This window comes from Elephas maximus, chromosome 4, assembly GCF_024166365.1.
Source record: "Elephas maximus indicus isolate mEleMax1 chromosome 4, mEleMax1 primary haplotype, whole genome shotgun sequence".
Lineage (NCBI taxonomy): Eukaryota > Metazoa > Chordata > Mammalia > Proboscidea > Elephantidae > Elephas > Elephas maximus.
In genome coordinates this window covers 20,579,078-20,596,123 of record NC_064822.1, presented here as the reverse complement: position 1 = coordinate 20,596,123, position 17,046 = coordinate 20,579,078, and the positions used below count along the sequence as shown (strand labels likewise).

Sequence of the window (17,046 nt, the reverse complement as noted above, 5' to 3'; positions counted from 1 at the left end):
GATTCCAACTCCTAGCGACCCCAAAGGAGAGTAGACATGCCCCATAGGGTTTCCAAGAAGCGGTGGATTTGAACTGCCAACCTTTTGGTTAGCAGTCAAGCCCTTAAACACTGCACCACCAGGGCTCCATATATCCTGTAGCAAACATCATACTTGTATTTATATTTATCAATTTATATTAATAAAATTTGTCTCCCCAAAACCTTCAGCAAGTATTGTTTAATGTTAAACTATTTTTTTTTAAAAAATGCCCTGTAAAATCTGAAACAAGACAAGATTACCCACTATTACCATCTCTGATGGGCATTTTACTAGAAGTCCTTAGTCAGTGAAATAAGAAAAAAACATGTCCTATAGACTTTACAGACAAACTTGTAACTAATAAGAGAGAGAACAAGATTGCTCAATACGTATCGACAACAATCAACCAGAAAATATTATAGAAAATTAAGTCCTTTTTTTCAAAAGAATAAAAATAAATTATTTAGGAAAATATCTGTTTATCTTAATAAAGCTTTATAGTTTTTCTCCATATGCAAGAATTTTGTGGATAAAGCTTTATTAAAGATATAGAAGAACCTATGGATAAATGGGCAGTGTACCAAACTCACTAGTGCAAAGACTTAATATTGCAATGATGATTACTCTCCTCAATTTAGTCAAAATCCCAACAGTGTTTTTCATGGATCTTGGCAATCTGATTCTAAAATTATTATGGATGAGTAAAGGACCAACAAGAGCCAAGGTAATTTTGAAAAGCAAGAAGGGGGAACTTTCTTTCCCATGGTTGACAAACTTACATGGGGGGAAAGGAACTTTCAAACATTGCTGGTGGTATTGTAAATCATAGCTGCTTTTTTAAAGTAAAATTTTGGTATTTAATAGATGCATAGAATTCAAAAGAGTGTACTGTGAAAACATGTCTTCCTCCTACTCCTGCCCTCCCCAGCCACTCATTTCTCCTTGGAGGTAACTTAACAGTTTCTTGAATATACCTCTAGAGTTATTCTGTGCATATACAAATATCCAACCAAACCAAACCCGTTGCAGTTGAGTCGATTCCGACTCATAGTGACCCTATAGGACACAGTAGAACTGCCCCATACAGTTTCCAAGGAGCGCCTGGAGGATTCGAACTGCCAACTTTTTGGTTAGCAGACATAGCTCTTAACCACTGTGCTACCAGGGTTTCCCTATGCTAGTATAATTATGTAACATTTTAGAGAAATTGTAGTATCTTAGACCTTTTTTTTTTTTTTTTGCATACTATACCTTAGGGTTTTTGTCATTTTGTTGTTGTTAGTTGCTGTTGAGTCCATGCTGTTGTTAGTTGCTGTTGAGACTCATGGCAACCCTATGTGTACAGAGTAATCCTGCAATAGGGTTTTCAAGACTATGGCTTTTAAGAATCAGATTGCCAGACCTGTCTTCCGAGGCACCTCTGGGTAAGTCTGAACCACAACCTTTCGGTTAGTAGTCAACCACATAACTTTTTGCACCACTCAAGGACTCCTTATGCCAGTTTAACACCTACAAAAACCCAGTGAAACCCGATGCTGTTGAGTCAGTTCCAACTCAAGGCAACCTCATGTGTTACAGAGTAGAACTGCTTGATGGGGTTTTCTAGCCAGTAATCTTTATGGAAGCGGATCACCAGGCCTGTCCTCTGAGATGCCACTGGGTGGGTTTGAACTGCCCACCTTTAAGTTAGCTCACCTATGGGGTGCAAATCATTTGTGCCACCCAGGGATATTCCTTCTTGTAATGACTATATAGTAATCCTTCGTATGATTGTATTATAAATTAATCAGTCCCCTAAAATGTACATTTAGATTATTTATAACCTTGTCTTGTTGCCAACAACGCTAATGTGAGTTTTCTTGCGTGTACATATATTATTTCATACATGCCTAAGTATATCTAGGAGCCCTGGTGGTGCAGTCGTTAAGAGCTCAGCTGCTACCAAAAGGTCTGCAGTTCAACCCCACCAGCCACTCCCTGGTAACCTAAAAGGCAGCTCTACTCTGTCCTATTGGGTCACTATGAGTTGGAATCAACTCGACGGCAACGAGTTTAAGTATATCTGTGAGATAAATTTCTTGATGAAGTATTGTTAGGTCAAAGAGTGTGTATTTTTTTTTTAATATTTTTTCTTTTTTTTATTTTTATTGTACTTTAGATGAAAGTTTACAGAACTAGTTTGTCATTAAACAGTACACATATTTTATGACGTTGGTTGCCAACCCCATGACATGTCAGCACTCTCCCTTCTCGACCCTAGGTTCCCTACTACCAGCTTTCCTGTCCCCTCCTGCCTTCTAGTCCTTGCCCCAGAGCTGGTGTGCCCCTTTAGTCTCGTCCTGTTTTATGGGCCTGTCCTGTCTTTGGATGGGGCGGGGGAACCTCAGGAGTGACTTCATTACTGGGTTGAAGGGTGTCCGGGGGTACATTTCTGTTTTTGATAGGTATTCACAAATTGATCTCCACAGGAATAGTACTAACTTATAGTACACCAGCAATGTATTCCCTTCCAACCCAGTCCAACAAATGTAGTTTTGTCAGACTTTTTGTCTTCATGAATCTGACAGATGAAAATGTTATCTCATTTTTTTTTTTTTTTTATTAAACGTTGTTAGGTGCTGTCGAGTCCATTTGCAATTCATGATGACCCCATGTGTCAGTAGAGATAAATGCCCCATAGGGTTTTCTCAGCTGAAATCTTTATAGGAGCAGATTGCCAGGTCTTTCTCCTGCAGAGCCGCTAGGTGGGTTCGAACTTCCAACCTTTCCATTAGCAGCCAAATGCTTAACCATTGCGCCACCAGGATTCCTTATTAAATATTAGGAGTTCTTTTTATATTAAGGAAGTTAGGTCTTTTGTGATGTGTTTCCAAGTTTATCACTTGTATTTTAATTGTATGCTGTTTTTTTTCTATAGAGAAAGTGCTGATTTTGTGTAAATTTATTAACTTTTTTTTTTTTTCTGGCTTTTGTTTCATACTTAGAAAGGTTTTTCTCACACCATGATTGCTCTTCCAATGTTTTTAATAATTTTGTGGTTTTGTTTCTGATATTTAAATTTGATCTATATAGAATTTATTTATGGGTGCAGACTAAGGTTGGAGTCATCTTTTTCCCCCCAGTAGTGAACCAGTTATCCCAAAACCACTTTTGACCAATCAGTCTGTCCCCCACTAATTTGAAAACCACCTTTATCATCATCAAAATCCCCTTATACATTTGTGTCTGTTTCTGGAATTTATGTTTTGTCTGTTTATTCATGTACTGGGACCACAGTATTTTAATTACTTTGGCACTATAATATGCTTGATATTACTCAGAGAATTTTCTTGGGTAATTCTTGTTTAATTCCCTACAGAACTTTAGAATTAGCTTTGTCTACTTTGTATTGGTATTTAAGCTCTTTTAGAGGCAGTTTGAATTTACGTTGTCTTCCTTCCAAATATTACACATATCTTTCCATTTATTCAAGACTTCCTTTGTGTCATAACATTTCAGAATTGCCCTTACACAGACGGTTTCATTTCTTTTATTTATTATTAGGTATTTTATCTTTCTTATTGCTGTTATAAATAATTGAGGTCATTTCTTTTACATCTCCTAACTGGTTTTGTGGTTTGTGTATATGAACACTGTTAATTTTAGCATATTAATTTGTACCCAAAGAATTTATTGAATTATTTCATTATTTAAAATGGCATATCACTTGATTCTTTTGGGCTTTCTAGATACATGATCTTCAAATAATGATCATTTTAACTCCGTACCAACTTTCACACCTCACTTCTTTCTCTGTTTCAACTGTGGTGGTTTTTACTTTCTGAAGAATGTTGAAGAAAAGTGGTAGTAGTAGACATATTTGAATATTTCTGATGAGGTTAAAGAAGTATTTACTTTTTTTTTATTTTGTTAGGGGCTGGTTGTTGAATCTTATTAAATACCTTTTCAACATCTGTAGAAATCTTCATGATTTTTCACTTTTGATTAATGGGGTGAATTATATCAATTTCCTAATGTTAAGTCCTTCAATTCTAGGAATAAAACACTTGGTATAAAAATATATTCTTTTAATACTTAAGTGTATTAGTGTGTAAATATTCATTAATTTGTATTAATATTTAATATTAGATTCTACATTTTCAGATATTTTATTGGGGAATTTTATCAGTATTCCCATGGGACACTAATTTTTTTTTTTTCCTGTATTTTTGTAGAATTTTGTTATCATTATGCTAGATTCCTTGTGTTCTTTATTAGGTACTGGAAGAGTTTAAATGCCATTGCAAGTTATATAATCATTAAAGATTTGCTAGAGGTACCTTGTGAATATGTCCCTAACTGGTGTTTTTCTGTAGAAACTCTTTGTCAATTTTTTCTATTTCTTTGGAAATTGGCCTTTTTACGTATTCTATTTTTTTTCTGTGTTTGCGCCTTCATTCTTGATTAGAATAGCTAATGATAACTTTAAGTTAACCCTAAGAAGGAGCCCTTGAACAAAAATGTTCTTAGGAGCCATTGAGTCAACTCCAACTCATGGTGACCTATGTATAACAGAATGAAATGTAGCCTGGTCTAGCACCATCCTCACAGTACTGCTATGTTTGAGCTCACTGTTGCAGCCACTATGTCAGTCCATCTCCTTGAGGGTCTTCCTTCTCCTCTTTTTCACTGACCCTCTACTGTACCAAGTGTGATGTCCTTCTCCAGGGACTGGTCCCTCCTGATAATATGTCCAGAGTTCATGAGACAAAGTCTCACCATCCTCATTTCTAAGGAGTATTATGTCTGTACTTCCTCCAAGATAGATTTGTTCATTCTTTTGGCAGTCCAAGGTGTATTCAGTATTCTTCATCAACACTATAATTCAAATGTGTTAACTCTTATTTGGCCTTTCTTTTTCACTGTCCAGCTTTCACATGATATGAAGCGACTGAAAATACATGGCTTGGGACAGGTGCACCTTAGTCATCAAAGCAAAATCTTTGCTTTTTAAGATTTTTATTTTATTTTGTTGTTGAAAATGTATGCAGCAAAACATACATCAATTCTGTAGTTTCTTTGTGTACAATTCAGTGACACTGGTTATGTTCTTCAAATTGTGCAACCATTCTTACCCTCCTTTTTTTCTCCTCCATTATGTAAACTCACTGCTCACTAAGGTTCCTATCTAATCTTTTGAGTTGCTATTTTCAGTTTAATCCCATATAGATAGTTCTTAAAAGAGCATAATGCTCAAGGCAGACATTTTTATTACTAATTGAGCTAAACTATTGTTTGGTTTTAAGAAGACTTCAAGGGATATTTTTGGTTTAAGGTTCAAAGATTATCTCAGGGCAACAGTCTAAGGGGCTCCTCTAGCCACCATGCCTCCCGAAAGTCTAGAGTCCTTCTGTTCTGCATCTTCCACCTTTGATTAGGATTCTTCCAAAGACTCTTTTATCAAAATGTTCAGTAATGGTAGCCGAGCACCGTCCAGTTCTTCTGGTCTCATGGCAAAGGAGACAGTTGTTCGTGGAGGCAATTAGCCACACATTCCATTTCCTCCTCCTATTCCTGACTCTCCTTCTTCCTCTGTTGCTCCAGGCACATAGAGACCAAGTGTTGTGCCTTGGATGTCTGTTTGCAAGCTTTTAAGATCCTAGAAACTATGCAACGAACAAGGAAGTAAAACAGAAGCACTAAACACGTTATTAGGTCAGTTGACTGGGATGTCCTATGAAAACATAACCCTGAACTTCCAAGGAAGGAGAGCCTGGTGGATTCAAACTGCTGAATTAACAGCCATAGTTCTTAACCACTATGCCACCAGGGTTTCCTATAGGGTCACTATGAGTTGCAATCGACTTGACAGCAATGGATTTTACCTGCAACCCCTGGTGGCTTAGTGGTTAAGAGCTATGACTGCTAACCAAAAGGATGGCAGTTCGAATCCACCAGCTGCTCCTTGAAACCGTATGGGGCAGTGCTACCCTGTCCTATAGAGTTGACTATCAGTGAGTTTGTTTGGAAACCCTCGTGGCATAATGGGTAAGATCTACGGCTGCTAATCAAAAGGTCAGCAGTTCGAATCTACCAGGTGCTCCTTGGAAACCATATGGGGCAGTTCTACTCTGTCCTGTAGGGTCGCTCTGAGTCAGAATCTACTTGACAGCAATGGGTTGTTTGTTTGTTGTTAAACTTCCAAACCAAAGAGCCAGATCCTGTGAGGTATTTGGAATACATAAATAGCCTCAGCAGCTACTCTTTTATTTTTTTGGTTGTAAATATGTCTATCACACAACTTTTGCCAATTCAGTTTTTTACAGGTGTACAACTTACTGACAGCAGTAAAAATAATCGGAGCCCTGATGGCACAGTGGTTAAGAGCTTGGCTGCTAACCAATAGGTCGGCAGTTTGAATCCACCAGCCACTCCTTAGAAACCCTATGGGGCAGCTGCACTCTGTTCTGTAGGGTCACCATGAGTCAGAATTGACTCGACAGTAATAGGTTTGGTTTTGTTTTTTGGTGCAATTTTACTCTTAATGTATATTTCCATCACCATAAACAGAAGCTCATTACTCCATGAGCAATAACTCCCCCTTCCACCTTTCCTCCCACCCTTGGTAACCACTAATAAACTTTGGACTCTATATATTTGTCTGTTCTTGTGTTTTTATATATAAGTGAGGTCATACAATATTCGTCCTTTTGTGATCGACTTATTTTACTCAGTATAATGTCTTCAAGCTCCATCCATAGTGTAGCATATATCAAGACTTCATTACTCTTACTGTCTGAGTAGTACTCCATTGTTATGTATGTACCAAATTTTGTATGTCTATTCATCTGTTGATGGGCATTTAAGTTGTTTCCACCTTTTGGCTGTTGTGAATAGTGCTGCAGTGAACACTAGGGTACAAGCATCTGTTTGAGTCTCTGCTTTCAAGTCTTTTGGGTATATACCTAGGAGTGGAATGCTGGGTCATATAATTCTATTTTTAGTGTTTTGAGGAAATGCCACACTGTTTTCCACAACGGTTGTACCATTTTGTATTCCCAGCAGCAGTGGATAAGGGTTCCAATATCCCCACATCCTTCCAACATTTATTGTTTTATGAATTTCTTTTTTTTTTTTTTTTTTAATCTCAGCCTTCCTAAACCAAAACCTGTTGCCGTTGAGTCAACTATGACTCATAACGACCCTATAGGACAGAGTAGAACTGCCCCATAGAGTTTCCAAGGAGTGGCTGGTGGACTTGAACTGCTGATCTTTTGGTTAGCAGCCACGCTTCTTAACCATTGCGCCACCAGGGCTCCTATGGTATTTCATTGTGGTTTTGGTTTATATCTTTCTGATAGCTCATGACTTTGAGCATCTTTTCATATGTTTGGTGGCCTTCTGAATGTCCTCTTCAGTGAAATGCCTATTCCAGCCCTTTGCCCATTTTATAATTGGGTTATTTGTCTTTTTGTTGTTAAGTTGTCGAAGTTTTATATGTATTTTGGTTATTAGAATCTTATTGGATATACATCTTCTGAACATATTCTTCTAATCAGTGGCTTGTCTTTTCACATTTTTGGTAAAGTCTTTTGATGAACAAAAGTTTTTAATTTTTATGGAGCCCCATTTACTTATTTTGTCTTTTGCTGTTTGTACTTTTGTTACTATATTCGATGGTCCATTTTTAAAAGCTAAGCCCCTGTGTTTTCTCTTAAGAATTTTATGGTTTTAGGCAGCTCCTGTCCAAAGGTGAGATGAGAAGGCAAAATGGGACAGGAGCTGGTTGAACGGACACAGGAAATCTGGGGTGGAAAGGAGGAGTGTGCTGTCACCTTATAGGGAGAGCAACTATGGTCACATAACAATGTGTGTATAAATTTTTGTGTGAGAAACTAACTTTAACTGTCAACTTTCACTTAAGGCACAATAAAAAAATTTTTTAAAAAGAATTTTATGGTTTTAGTTTTTACATTTAGGTCCTTAATCCATTTTGAATTTGTTTTCATGTGTGGTGTGAGGCATGGATCCTGTTTCATTTTTCTGCATGTGGAAATCCAATTTTCCAGCAGCATTTGTTGAAGAGACTCTTCTTTCCCCATTGAATGGACGTAGGAACCTTGTCATAAATCAGTTGAACACAGATGTGTGGGTTTATTTCTGGACTCTCAATTCTATCCCATTTGGCTGTGTGTCTATTGTTATACTACTAGCAGGCTGTTTTCATTCCTGTAGCTGAAAATATGTTTTAAACTCAGGAGGCGTGAGCCTTCCTACTTTATTCTTCTCTTTCAACATTGCTTTAGCTATTCGGGGCCTCTTGCCACTCTACATAAGGTTGAAGATTGGTGCTTCATTAGATTTTAAAGCAGTCTTTTGCAGGTTTCCCAATGCAATATGTTGTTTGATTTCTTGACTACTGCTTCCATGGGCGTTGATTGTTTATCCATGTATTGGATAGATGTATTGGATTGTTTATCCATATATTGTTGCTTATCGGTCCTGTTGTGAAGATTTTTGCTTTTTTACACTGAGGTGTAATCCATACTGAAGACTACAATCTTTGACCTTTATCAGTAAGGGCTTCAAGTTCTCTTCACTTTTGGCAAGCAAGATTGTGTCATCTGCATCTCACAGGTTGTGAACTACTCTTCCTTCGATCCTGATGCTGTATTCTTCTTCATATAGTCCAGTTTCTTGGATTATTTGCTTAGCATACAGACTGAATAACTATGGTGAAAGGATACATGCCTGATGCACACCTTTTCTGATTTTAAACCATGCTGTATCCCCTCGTTCTATCCAAACAACTGCCTCTTGGTCTATGTACAGGTTTTTCATGAGCACAATTAAGTGTTCCAGAATTCCCATTCTTTGTAATGCTATTCATAATTTCTTATGTCTATACAGTGGAATGCCTTTGTGCAGTCAACAAAACACAGGTAAACATATTTCTGGTATTCATTGCTTTCAGCCAAGATTAATCTGACATCAGCAGTGATACTCCTCGTTCCAAGTTCTCTTCTGAATCCAACTTAAACTTTTGAATTATCTTCAGCAAAATTTGCTTGCATGTGATATTATGAACAAAAATAGTTCAATGACTTTTTTTAACTAGTACTTTAGCTGTTTTATTATTGTTTTTAGTATCTTGCAATTTTTAGATAATCTTTTTGACCCAATGATTATTTGAGAGTTTTCTAACTTTCTTGTTACATCTTATTTAATTTCACTGTGATTAGCAAAGGTCTGTACACTTTTGAAATCTATGAAGTTCATCCTTGTGGCTGATTTTATCACCATTGTTCATGAATATTCCTTGGACCTTCACTAAGGTTTATTTTTTTTGGAGGGGTGGGGATCAGACTAAATCAACTAGATGTATCTTATTTATTGGGTCTTCTATATCCATGTGCCGTAGATATTTTGTGGACTGAGAGAACTGAATTAAAATCTCCTAACTCTTTGTGCTTGGTAAAGTGGAGGGTCAGTAAAAAAGATGAAGACCGTCAATGAGATGGATTGACACAGTGCCTGCAACAATGGGCTCAAGCATAACAATGATCATGAGGATGGTACATAGGGTTGGTACGAGTCGCAATCAACTGAACTACACCTAACAATTCTGTATCTCTGTCAATATCTCCTTTATTTCTTACAGTTTTTGCATTCTAAGTATCTGTGCCCTGGTTTGTCTTTAAAACCTTTTTTTTTTTTGGGTCAGGGATTCAAAATCTTATAAATTACAATCTTGATCCCTGATTTGTTTGGATTATATTTTTATGGTATGCCTTTGTTCATTCTTTTTCCAAGACTTCTAAGTCACTTTATTTGTCTCCTGTATGAAGCATATTTTTTCGTGCATGTGATCCTATCTGTCTTTTTCTTGTAATAGTTGAGCTTAGTCAATTAGCACTTAATATAGACCAGCCTGTTTGGTTTTGGCTGTCTCGTCATATTTGATATACTTTGTTTTTATTGTTTCCTTTGTTTTTATGTTTCACTTCATAATGTTTTGTATATGTTTCTTCACATAATTTAGAAGGTTTGTGTTTTTTTTTTCTAGGGGTTATCTTTAGAAACTTGGAGTATGCTTTATTTCTAATGTAATTTCTATTGGCTCCCTATTATGAACAGTGAAAAAATTAAACTAGTACATTTTCATTTTTCTGCATATACCATCCTTACTTTCCAAAGTTTAGCTGATTATTTTTTTACTGTTGACCTTTATATTTCAAAATATATTTATTCCTCTACATGATTAATCACCTTTCAATCTTTTGACTATCAGTCAGAAAACATGACAGAATTAATAAACCTCCTCCTCACATAGCCCATTTGTTAATTATATCATGCTTACATTTTCAGGATTAACATTTATGTTCTGTCCTATAACCATAATCCCCGTATTTCTTTTAATCTCAGCCCTTCATCATTTAACTGCACTGAATGCTCATTGTTAGCCCTTCGCCACGGTTTGTCGTTCTTGTTGTTGGGTGCCACAGTCTATTCCAACTCACAGCAACCGTACAGGGCAGAGTAGAATTGCTCCACAGGATTTCGTATGTTGTAATCTTAATGTGGGAGCAGATCTCCAGATCTTTTCTCCCATTAAGTGGCTGATGGGTTCGAACCACCAGCCTTTCAGTTAGCAGCCAAGCATTTAACCACTGTGCCACCAGAACTTCTTTGCCAAGGTTTACTAGTTTTCTTTGTTGAAGTTCATCCTCTGAGTTTAGAAGGCTCTTCAGTGCTGAGTTCTTACATTTTCAAAATTGTTATTTGCTTTGATGCTTTGAATATCAGATTAATTGGATATAAAATTTTTAGGTCCTACTTTATTTCCTCAAGGACTTGATACACTTTACTACCCTTTTCTAGCATGGAATGTTTCTCTGCAGGAGTCTGAGGCCAGCCTGATTTGTCACAATATTGTTTTGCCTGTATATCCAAAGGACTCTGGTATTTAGTAGTTTATTGGGGGGGGTGTGTGTGTGTGTATCAGTGTTGATTGGATGATAATGTGAAAATGCCACCAATTCACTTATACTCATAACATTTTATTTCTTTAAAAAAGAAAAAGATATGAAGCAAATATGCCAGAATGTTAACATGAATTAAATATAATTGGTGAGTACAAAGAAGTCTGCAATATTATTCTCTGTGTTTCAGAGTGTGTTTAAAATATTACATTTTTTGTATGTTAAAAAAAATGCCATTTAACTGTGAGTCAGTGAACACCTTTTAAGTTTCAGTGATTGAGTCCGAAGTGTAATTCACTGGAAATCACAGTTTTGCCTTGTTGATCATGATGTGCATTCTTGCTTTTCTTGTATGTTGACAAATACTCACCTAATTCCTGTTTCTTTCCTTTGATGTTCATTTCCTAAATGATGAGTAAAATTATTTTATATCCTAAACACCAATGGTTGGAAATAATAAAATCCTAAATTTACAACCTGCAGAATAGAAGTTAGTGGTAATTATTGCAGAGGCTAGAACTAAATGGGATTTTTTACTAAAATCTGTTAAGTGATTTATATTCGCTGGGTTGGGACTATTTTGCACCAACTATTGCTCTAAACAAACAGAACAAAATTTAGGGATGAAACCCCATGATAAAGTATTCCGGCCTCTTCCCCCTACCCTCACCCCCCCTTTTTTTTATTAGCAGTACCCCCATAAGTACAAGTAATAATGAAGGGGAAATGAATCACCACCATTTTCTTATTTTTGCTCATATTTAGTTTTTACTACTGAGGATTTTTTTTACGTTTGCTTTTCCTCTGTGCTCAGGTATATGTCTCGAGTCCACGGTATGCATCCAAAAGAGACCACCCGTCAGCTGAGCTTAGCTGTGAAAGATGGTCTTATTGTTGAAACTCTAACGGTGGGCTGCAAAGGTTCAAAAGCTGGTATTGAACAAGAAGGATATTGGTTGCCAGGAGATGAGATTGTAAGTATATTTAATTTGATATTTGGAGATGGCTAACTTTCAGTTTTTGAGTATTATTTAGATACAACCCATAGAAATTTGTTTTCAGGAGTTTAATAATATTTCACTTTTTTTTTTTATGAACATGAAGTATTTACACTAGTAGAATGGATACTTTCCTCACTGATTCTTTAGGAGTTAACTTGCTTTTAAAAAGAGCCTTCTTTCTTTGTGTTACCTTGAATCCAAAAAAAAAAAAAAGAATCTAAAAAAGTAAGATAAAACAAATAAAAACCCTTTACAACCTATTATAAATAATGGTGTTACTAAGTATTTTCTTCAATAGATTTTAGTAAAAAAATGTTTCTACACAAGATAATCTTGGTATCTTCCAGACAGACTGAAGGGAATAAACTGTCTTCTTTCGGAAAAATTTCGTTTTAGGTTGGAGTTATATCAGAACCTAGAGACAAGTTTGAATTGGAATTTTGTTGCAAAGTATACAGGTTTCAATTGTTAGACTTCCCTAGCCAATGTCTTAATTGACTACTGATTACAGCAATGTTTTTTCAGATTAGATCAAAAATCAAGTAGGGAAGACAAAAAGTTAATTCTTTTTATATTTTTACCTACTTCTTATTTTCACTCCTCTTTTAAGTTATTTTAATCATCTAATTTCTTTCAGTATGTAATTTTGTACCCAGTGGCACAAATAGAAGTGCATTTTCTTACATAAAGATGGGTTTCATGTGTAATGTTTCTTTCTACTTTAGTTGCTTTCGATATTTCTAAAAGCTTAATAGGAATGTATTAATTTTTTGCAGAGGAACATCATTTAAGGTGATAGGTTTCAAATATAAGAGATGTTATTTATTTATTTTCAGTTTTTTAAAGGAGTGGATTTAGTAAACTAGGTATTTTGGGAGTGTTTTATCATGAGTTCTCTAAACTCTAAAAGGTATAAACCCAGTAAAAGTGATTTAAAAAAAACTGAAAAATTGTTTCTTTGTGGAAAAAATTTTCTAAAAACTTGAATTGTATTTCCTTTTCTGGCTCTACAGGCATTGAGCCAGCAAACACTGTAGTACAGTAAGTCCCTGGTTACGGACTTCTGACTTACAGAAAACTTGTTCTTGCCCTTTACGTCACATAAATCTGCCTCACTCTGAAAGGACTGAACCAGCCCCTGGTCACAACAAATTCTTCATCACAGTCACCTTCACTTGCGGCACATGCAGCTTTTAAATCACTGAAAAGCCTCTGACATTTTCTTGCTGTAACGTAAGGCTAAAGAAGAACCGTGTGCGCTTGTTCCCACTTACCTACAAATTCAACTTAAAGACACATTAGGAGGAGATTTCGTTCATAACCGGGGGACTGCTTGTATGTCCTTATCAGGCCTGAGAGCAGTAAACTGATGGACACAATTTATGGTAGTGAGCTGGTTCACAGAAGCAGCTGTTGTCATAAGTTATAAAATTAGGAAAGTTGTTGAGTTTTAACACTGTTTTTGTCAGTTTAAACTGTGCCTTCACAGCTTCAGGAAAGAAAATTCATGTATTCCACAAACAGAAAACATGAAAGAAAAATGTTTATTTTCACAGTATCATTTGGTTTGTGGAGTAGAAATGTTCTCGAAAAAGTTAAGGGAAAATGTATCAGAACAATTTTTCTGATAACTTTCCTTAAACAAAAGCGAAGCTTTGTTGTCAAAGAAGAAACTTTTGACCCAAGACGTAGTAAAACAATGCCAAGTGATGTCTATCTGTTATCAGACATTTAAAGAAAGGGCCATTGAATACTTGATACTCTATTATGTATCCAAATAATCCTAAAGAAATAATCCAGATAATATAAAATTTCTAACCTTGAACCACTTGGAAACTTAGAGACTTAGTATAGAAGACTATATTGATAATTTCTGAAATTTGCCTAGGAATTAACCAATAAGTACCAGACAAAAAAAACCAAACCCACTGCCGTCGAGTCAATTCTAGCTCATAGCGACCCTATAGAAGAGAGTAGAACTGCACCATAGAGCTTCCAAGGAGTGCCTGGTGGGTTTGAACTGCTGACCTCTTGGTTAGCAGCTGTAGCACTTAACCACTACGCCACCAGGGTTTCCTAACCAATAGTAAGTGCGACCTAATCCACACGATTTTGGTTCATGGATCATGTGTACATTTTTTCATAAAACCCACTCACAGCTGATTTATCAATGTGACATATTGTCCATTGCCTTTTCATTTCACTGACGTATGTGCCTTTGTCCTTTTGCTTCTCTGTTATTTTATTTATCCTTACTTGTTAGATTTGTACTTTTCCATAGGCTTTCTTCTCCTCAAATTGGAGTTTTCTTTGTTCAGTTTAATTCAACAAACGGTTATAAGTTTATTATGCATTCATCACTATATTAGATTCTATATTGTATTTTTTTACATGTCATTAGTGCATATATTTATAGCATCAACTTTTTTTTTTTAGGTGAAATCTTATATGTAGATTAAATAGCAAGTATACAGGTTATTAATTCTGGTTGGTTCTTATTCACAAAGATTTTTACACTAGCTATACACATGTAATATGAGCACAATTGGGTATATCAAATGTGTCTAGTTTATAAAATATGTAAATATTAAAAATTCAGAGGCAATGTAGTACAATAAAAAGAGGTAAGGTGTTGGTATGTTCCTGTAGACAAGTATTCCAATCCCATCTCAGGCATTTATTTAGTTGTGTGACCTTGAGGAAATTTCTTAAGCCCTGATCCTCAATCCTCAGCTGTAAAATGGGGACATTAATACCTAATTCATTTGACTGTTTTAGGGATTAAGTGAGATTATCTATCTAAAGCATATAACTGTGTATTCAAAGCAAGTTTTTGGCCAGTGAATAAATATGCTTGAACTGAGAAATTCTTATATATAGTATAACAAAGTACACAAATTTCTTACTAACCATATAAGCAACTTCTCATTACGGTCTTTTTACTTTTCAACCTTTATGTTCAAACACAAGGAGGTTTGTAAAGAGGTTTTCCTTTAAGACACGGGATCTTTGTTTGCCGTGTAACTATAAAATCGTATGTGTATCTCATTCCTGTGGCTGCCAGAACCACTTAGCCCCCGAGGGACTGTGTAGTTTTTATGCCCTGATAGTATTCTAGAAGGATATATAATTAAACATATGTTATACCTGGTCACAACACAGCATCTTATACCCAGTCAGCTTCATGTATCTTTATTCACTCCATGGCCCCTGCAGCTGGTTGTGCCAATTGTGAATCGCACAACTTAGGAAGTACCATTCACATGTTGTTGCTGTTGTGTGCCACCAAGCCAATTCCGACTCATAGTGACCCCATGTAATAGAGTAGAACTGCCCCATAGGGTTTTCTTGGTGTAACCTCTATAGGAGCAGATCACCAGGTCTTTCCCCTGTGGAGCCATTGGGTGAGTTCAAACCACCAACCTTTTAGTTAGCAGCTGAGCACTTAACCACTGAGCCACCAGGGCTCCTTCATTCACATCATAGATGTTGGAAACTTGTATATTTACTCAATGGTTTTCTAGCATAACTGCAGTAAAGTGTCTTATTCTAACAGAATCAGTATATAACAAGGGTGTCTTTCGACATGGGCACCTTTTCTAATTTGCACAAATGCATTCTATGGTCTGTGACAGTCCTGCGTGTCAGCATTTGTGTCTGGGGCTCCGTCCTTTATTGTTTTACCACCTTGTATATGGTGTGATCATTTTGATGCCTCTAAAACTGAATTATTATATCGAAAGATTCACGTTACTACACATCTGGTTGGCTTTCTGATTCACTATCAAGAGAGAAAAAAGTCAAGGCCTCAAGAAGGAAAGGCATAGGGTGTTAGGGTGTTTTTGGTTATTTGTTTTTCAGCCTTTAAGTCAAAGTTATAAATATTCTTTACTCAGGCAATTCTGTCATTTTAAAAACCAGCAGTAAAGCTCTTCTTTTCCTTCTGTAACCTCTAAAAATAGTAGCTATGGTCTCAGAGGTAGGAGGAGAATTCTTATTTCTCTTACTAAGTCCCACAAGTTATAGCCTCTGAAATAGTTTGTTTTGGTAAAGAGACTGGGCTCTACTTGTCTTCGCTTCCACAATTAGGTTAAGAAATGAAGGGAGACAAGAGTGTGGCATTCTTTATGCCACTCGGCAGCAGTGGATGGAATTTTAAAAGCCGAAGTGTTTGTGTCACATTTTTATTCCACCACTGCTATACTTTTTCCAGTGCTTATTTTTAAAAATTTGTTAAAATTGAAAAAAATACATACCTTAAATATTTTTTATTAAATCCAGTGATTGTGTAATAAAAACTAATAGCTATAATAATATGTGAGTATATAGTTATGTACAAGTGGGGGCCTGTATATTGTAAGTGAAGGGCTGTGGGCCCCATTATGTTGTGGTTCCTTCTATTAGATTAGAATTATTTTTAGGCATTTGAGATGCTGGTCTCTACCACCATTTTCACCTCTATGTATGAGATAATTCATTTGGAAAAACCATGGTCAAATTAGGTAATAGATAAGCATCTTAGTGCTGATTAAGATATATTTAAAATAATATGTCCATTTGAGATGGTAGAATGAAAAAAGTAATTATTAAAAATGAGGACACTCCCAATTTAAAATGGTTTGCTTAAATATTAGCCAATAAACAAAACCATGTGTACCAGTGGATTTTTAAAATGACAAGTTTGGTAAACCTAGAAAACACTCTTGTAAATTTTCTATAGACATCTTAAACTTCCAGATTAGTAAGGCATTAACATTTACTCATAGGATCCAAATAATTCTTTTAAAGGTAAACAGAAAAAGGTTTTCATAGCTTTTGAGATTATATTATAGACCAAGGCACAGAGTGAAACTTTGTGATGTCTGACCAACATTTTATTGTATCAAGGCTTTTTTTTTTTTTAAGAAATGTTACATGTCCTCAGTGGGTTCATCATCTGCTTCCTCAAGGAAAAATAAATGAATGGCTAGATTCAATCCTTATTTCTTCACGATGTTTCACCGCCTTTATTCTTACAAGTTGAGAAGTCTATTTCTTGGGCACAGTTTTGCCGTTTGCTGGAC

At 35.9% G+C, this 17,046-nt stretch overlaps 1 protein-coding gene across 10 annotated transcripts in view; it reads left to right on the top strand.

Moving 5' to 3' along the window:
* ZMYND11 (zinc finger MYND-type containing 11) overlaps nt 1-17,046 on the top strand; it is a 171,096-nt gene that overhangs the window by 110,548 nt on the left and 43,502 nt on the right. For all 10 annotated transcript variants that reach the window (XM_049881675.1, XM_049881679.1, XM_049881670.1 and 7 more), the window contains one exon: nt 11,797-11,956. In XM_049881675.1, the coding sequence (XP_049737632.1) occupies nt 11,797-11,956 (160 nt within the window). The remainder of the gene's footprint in view (nt 1-11,796; nt 11,957-17,046) is intronic.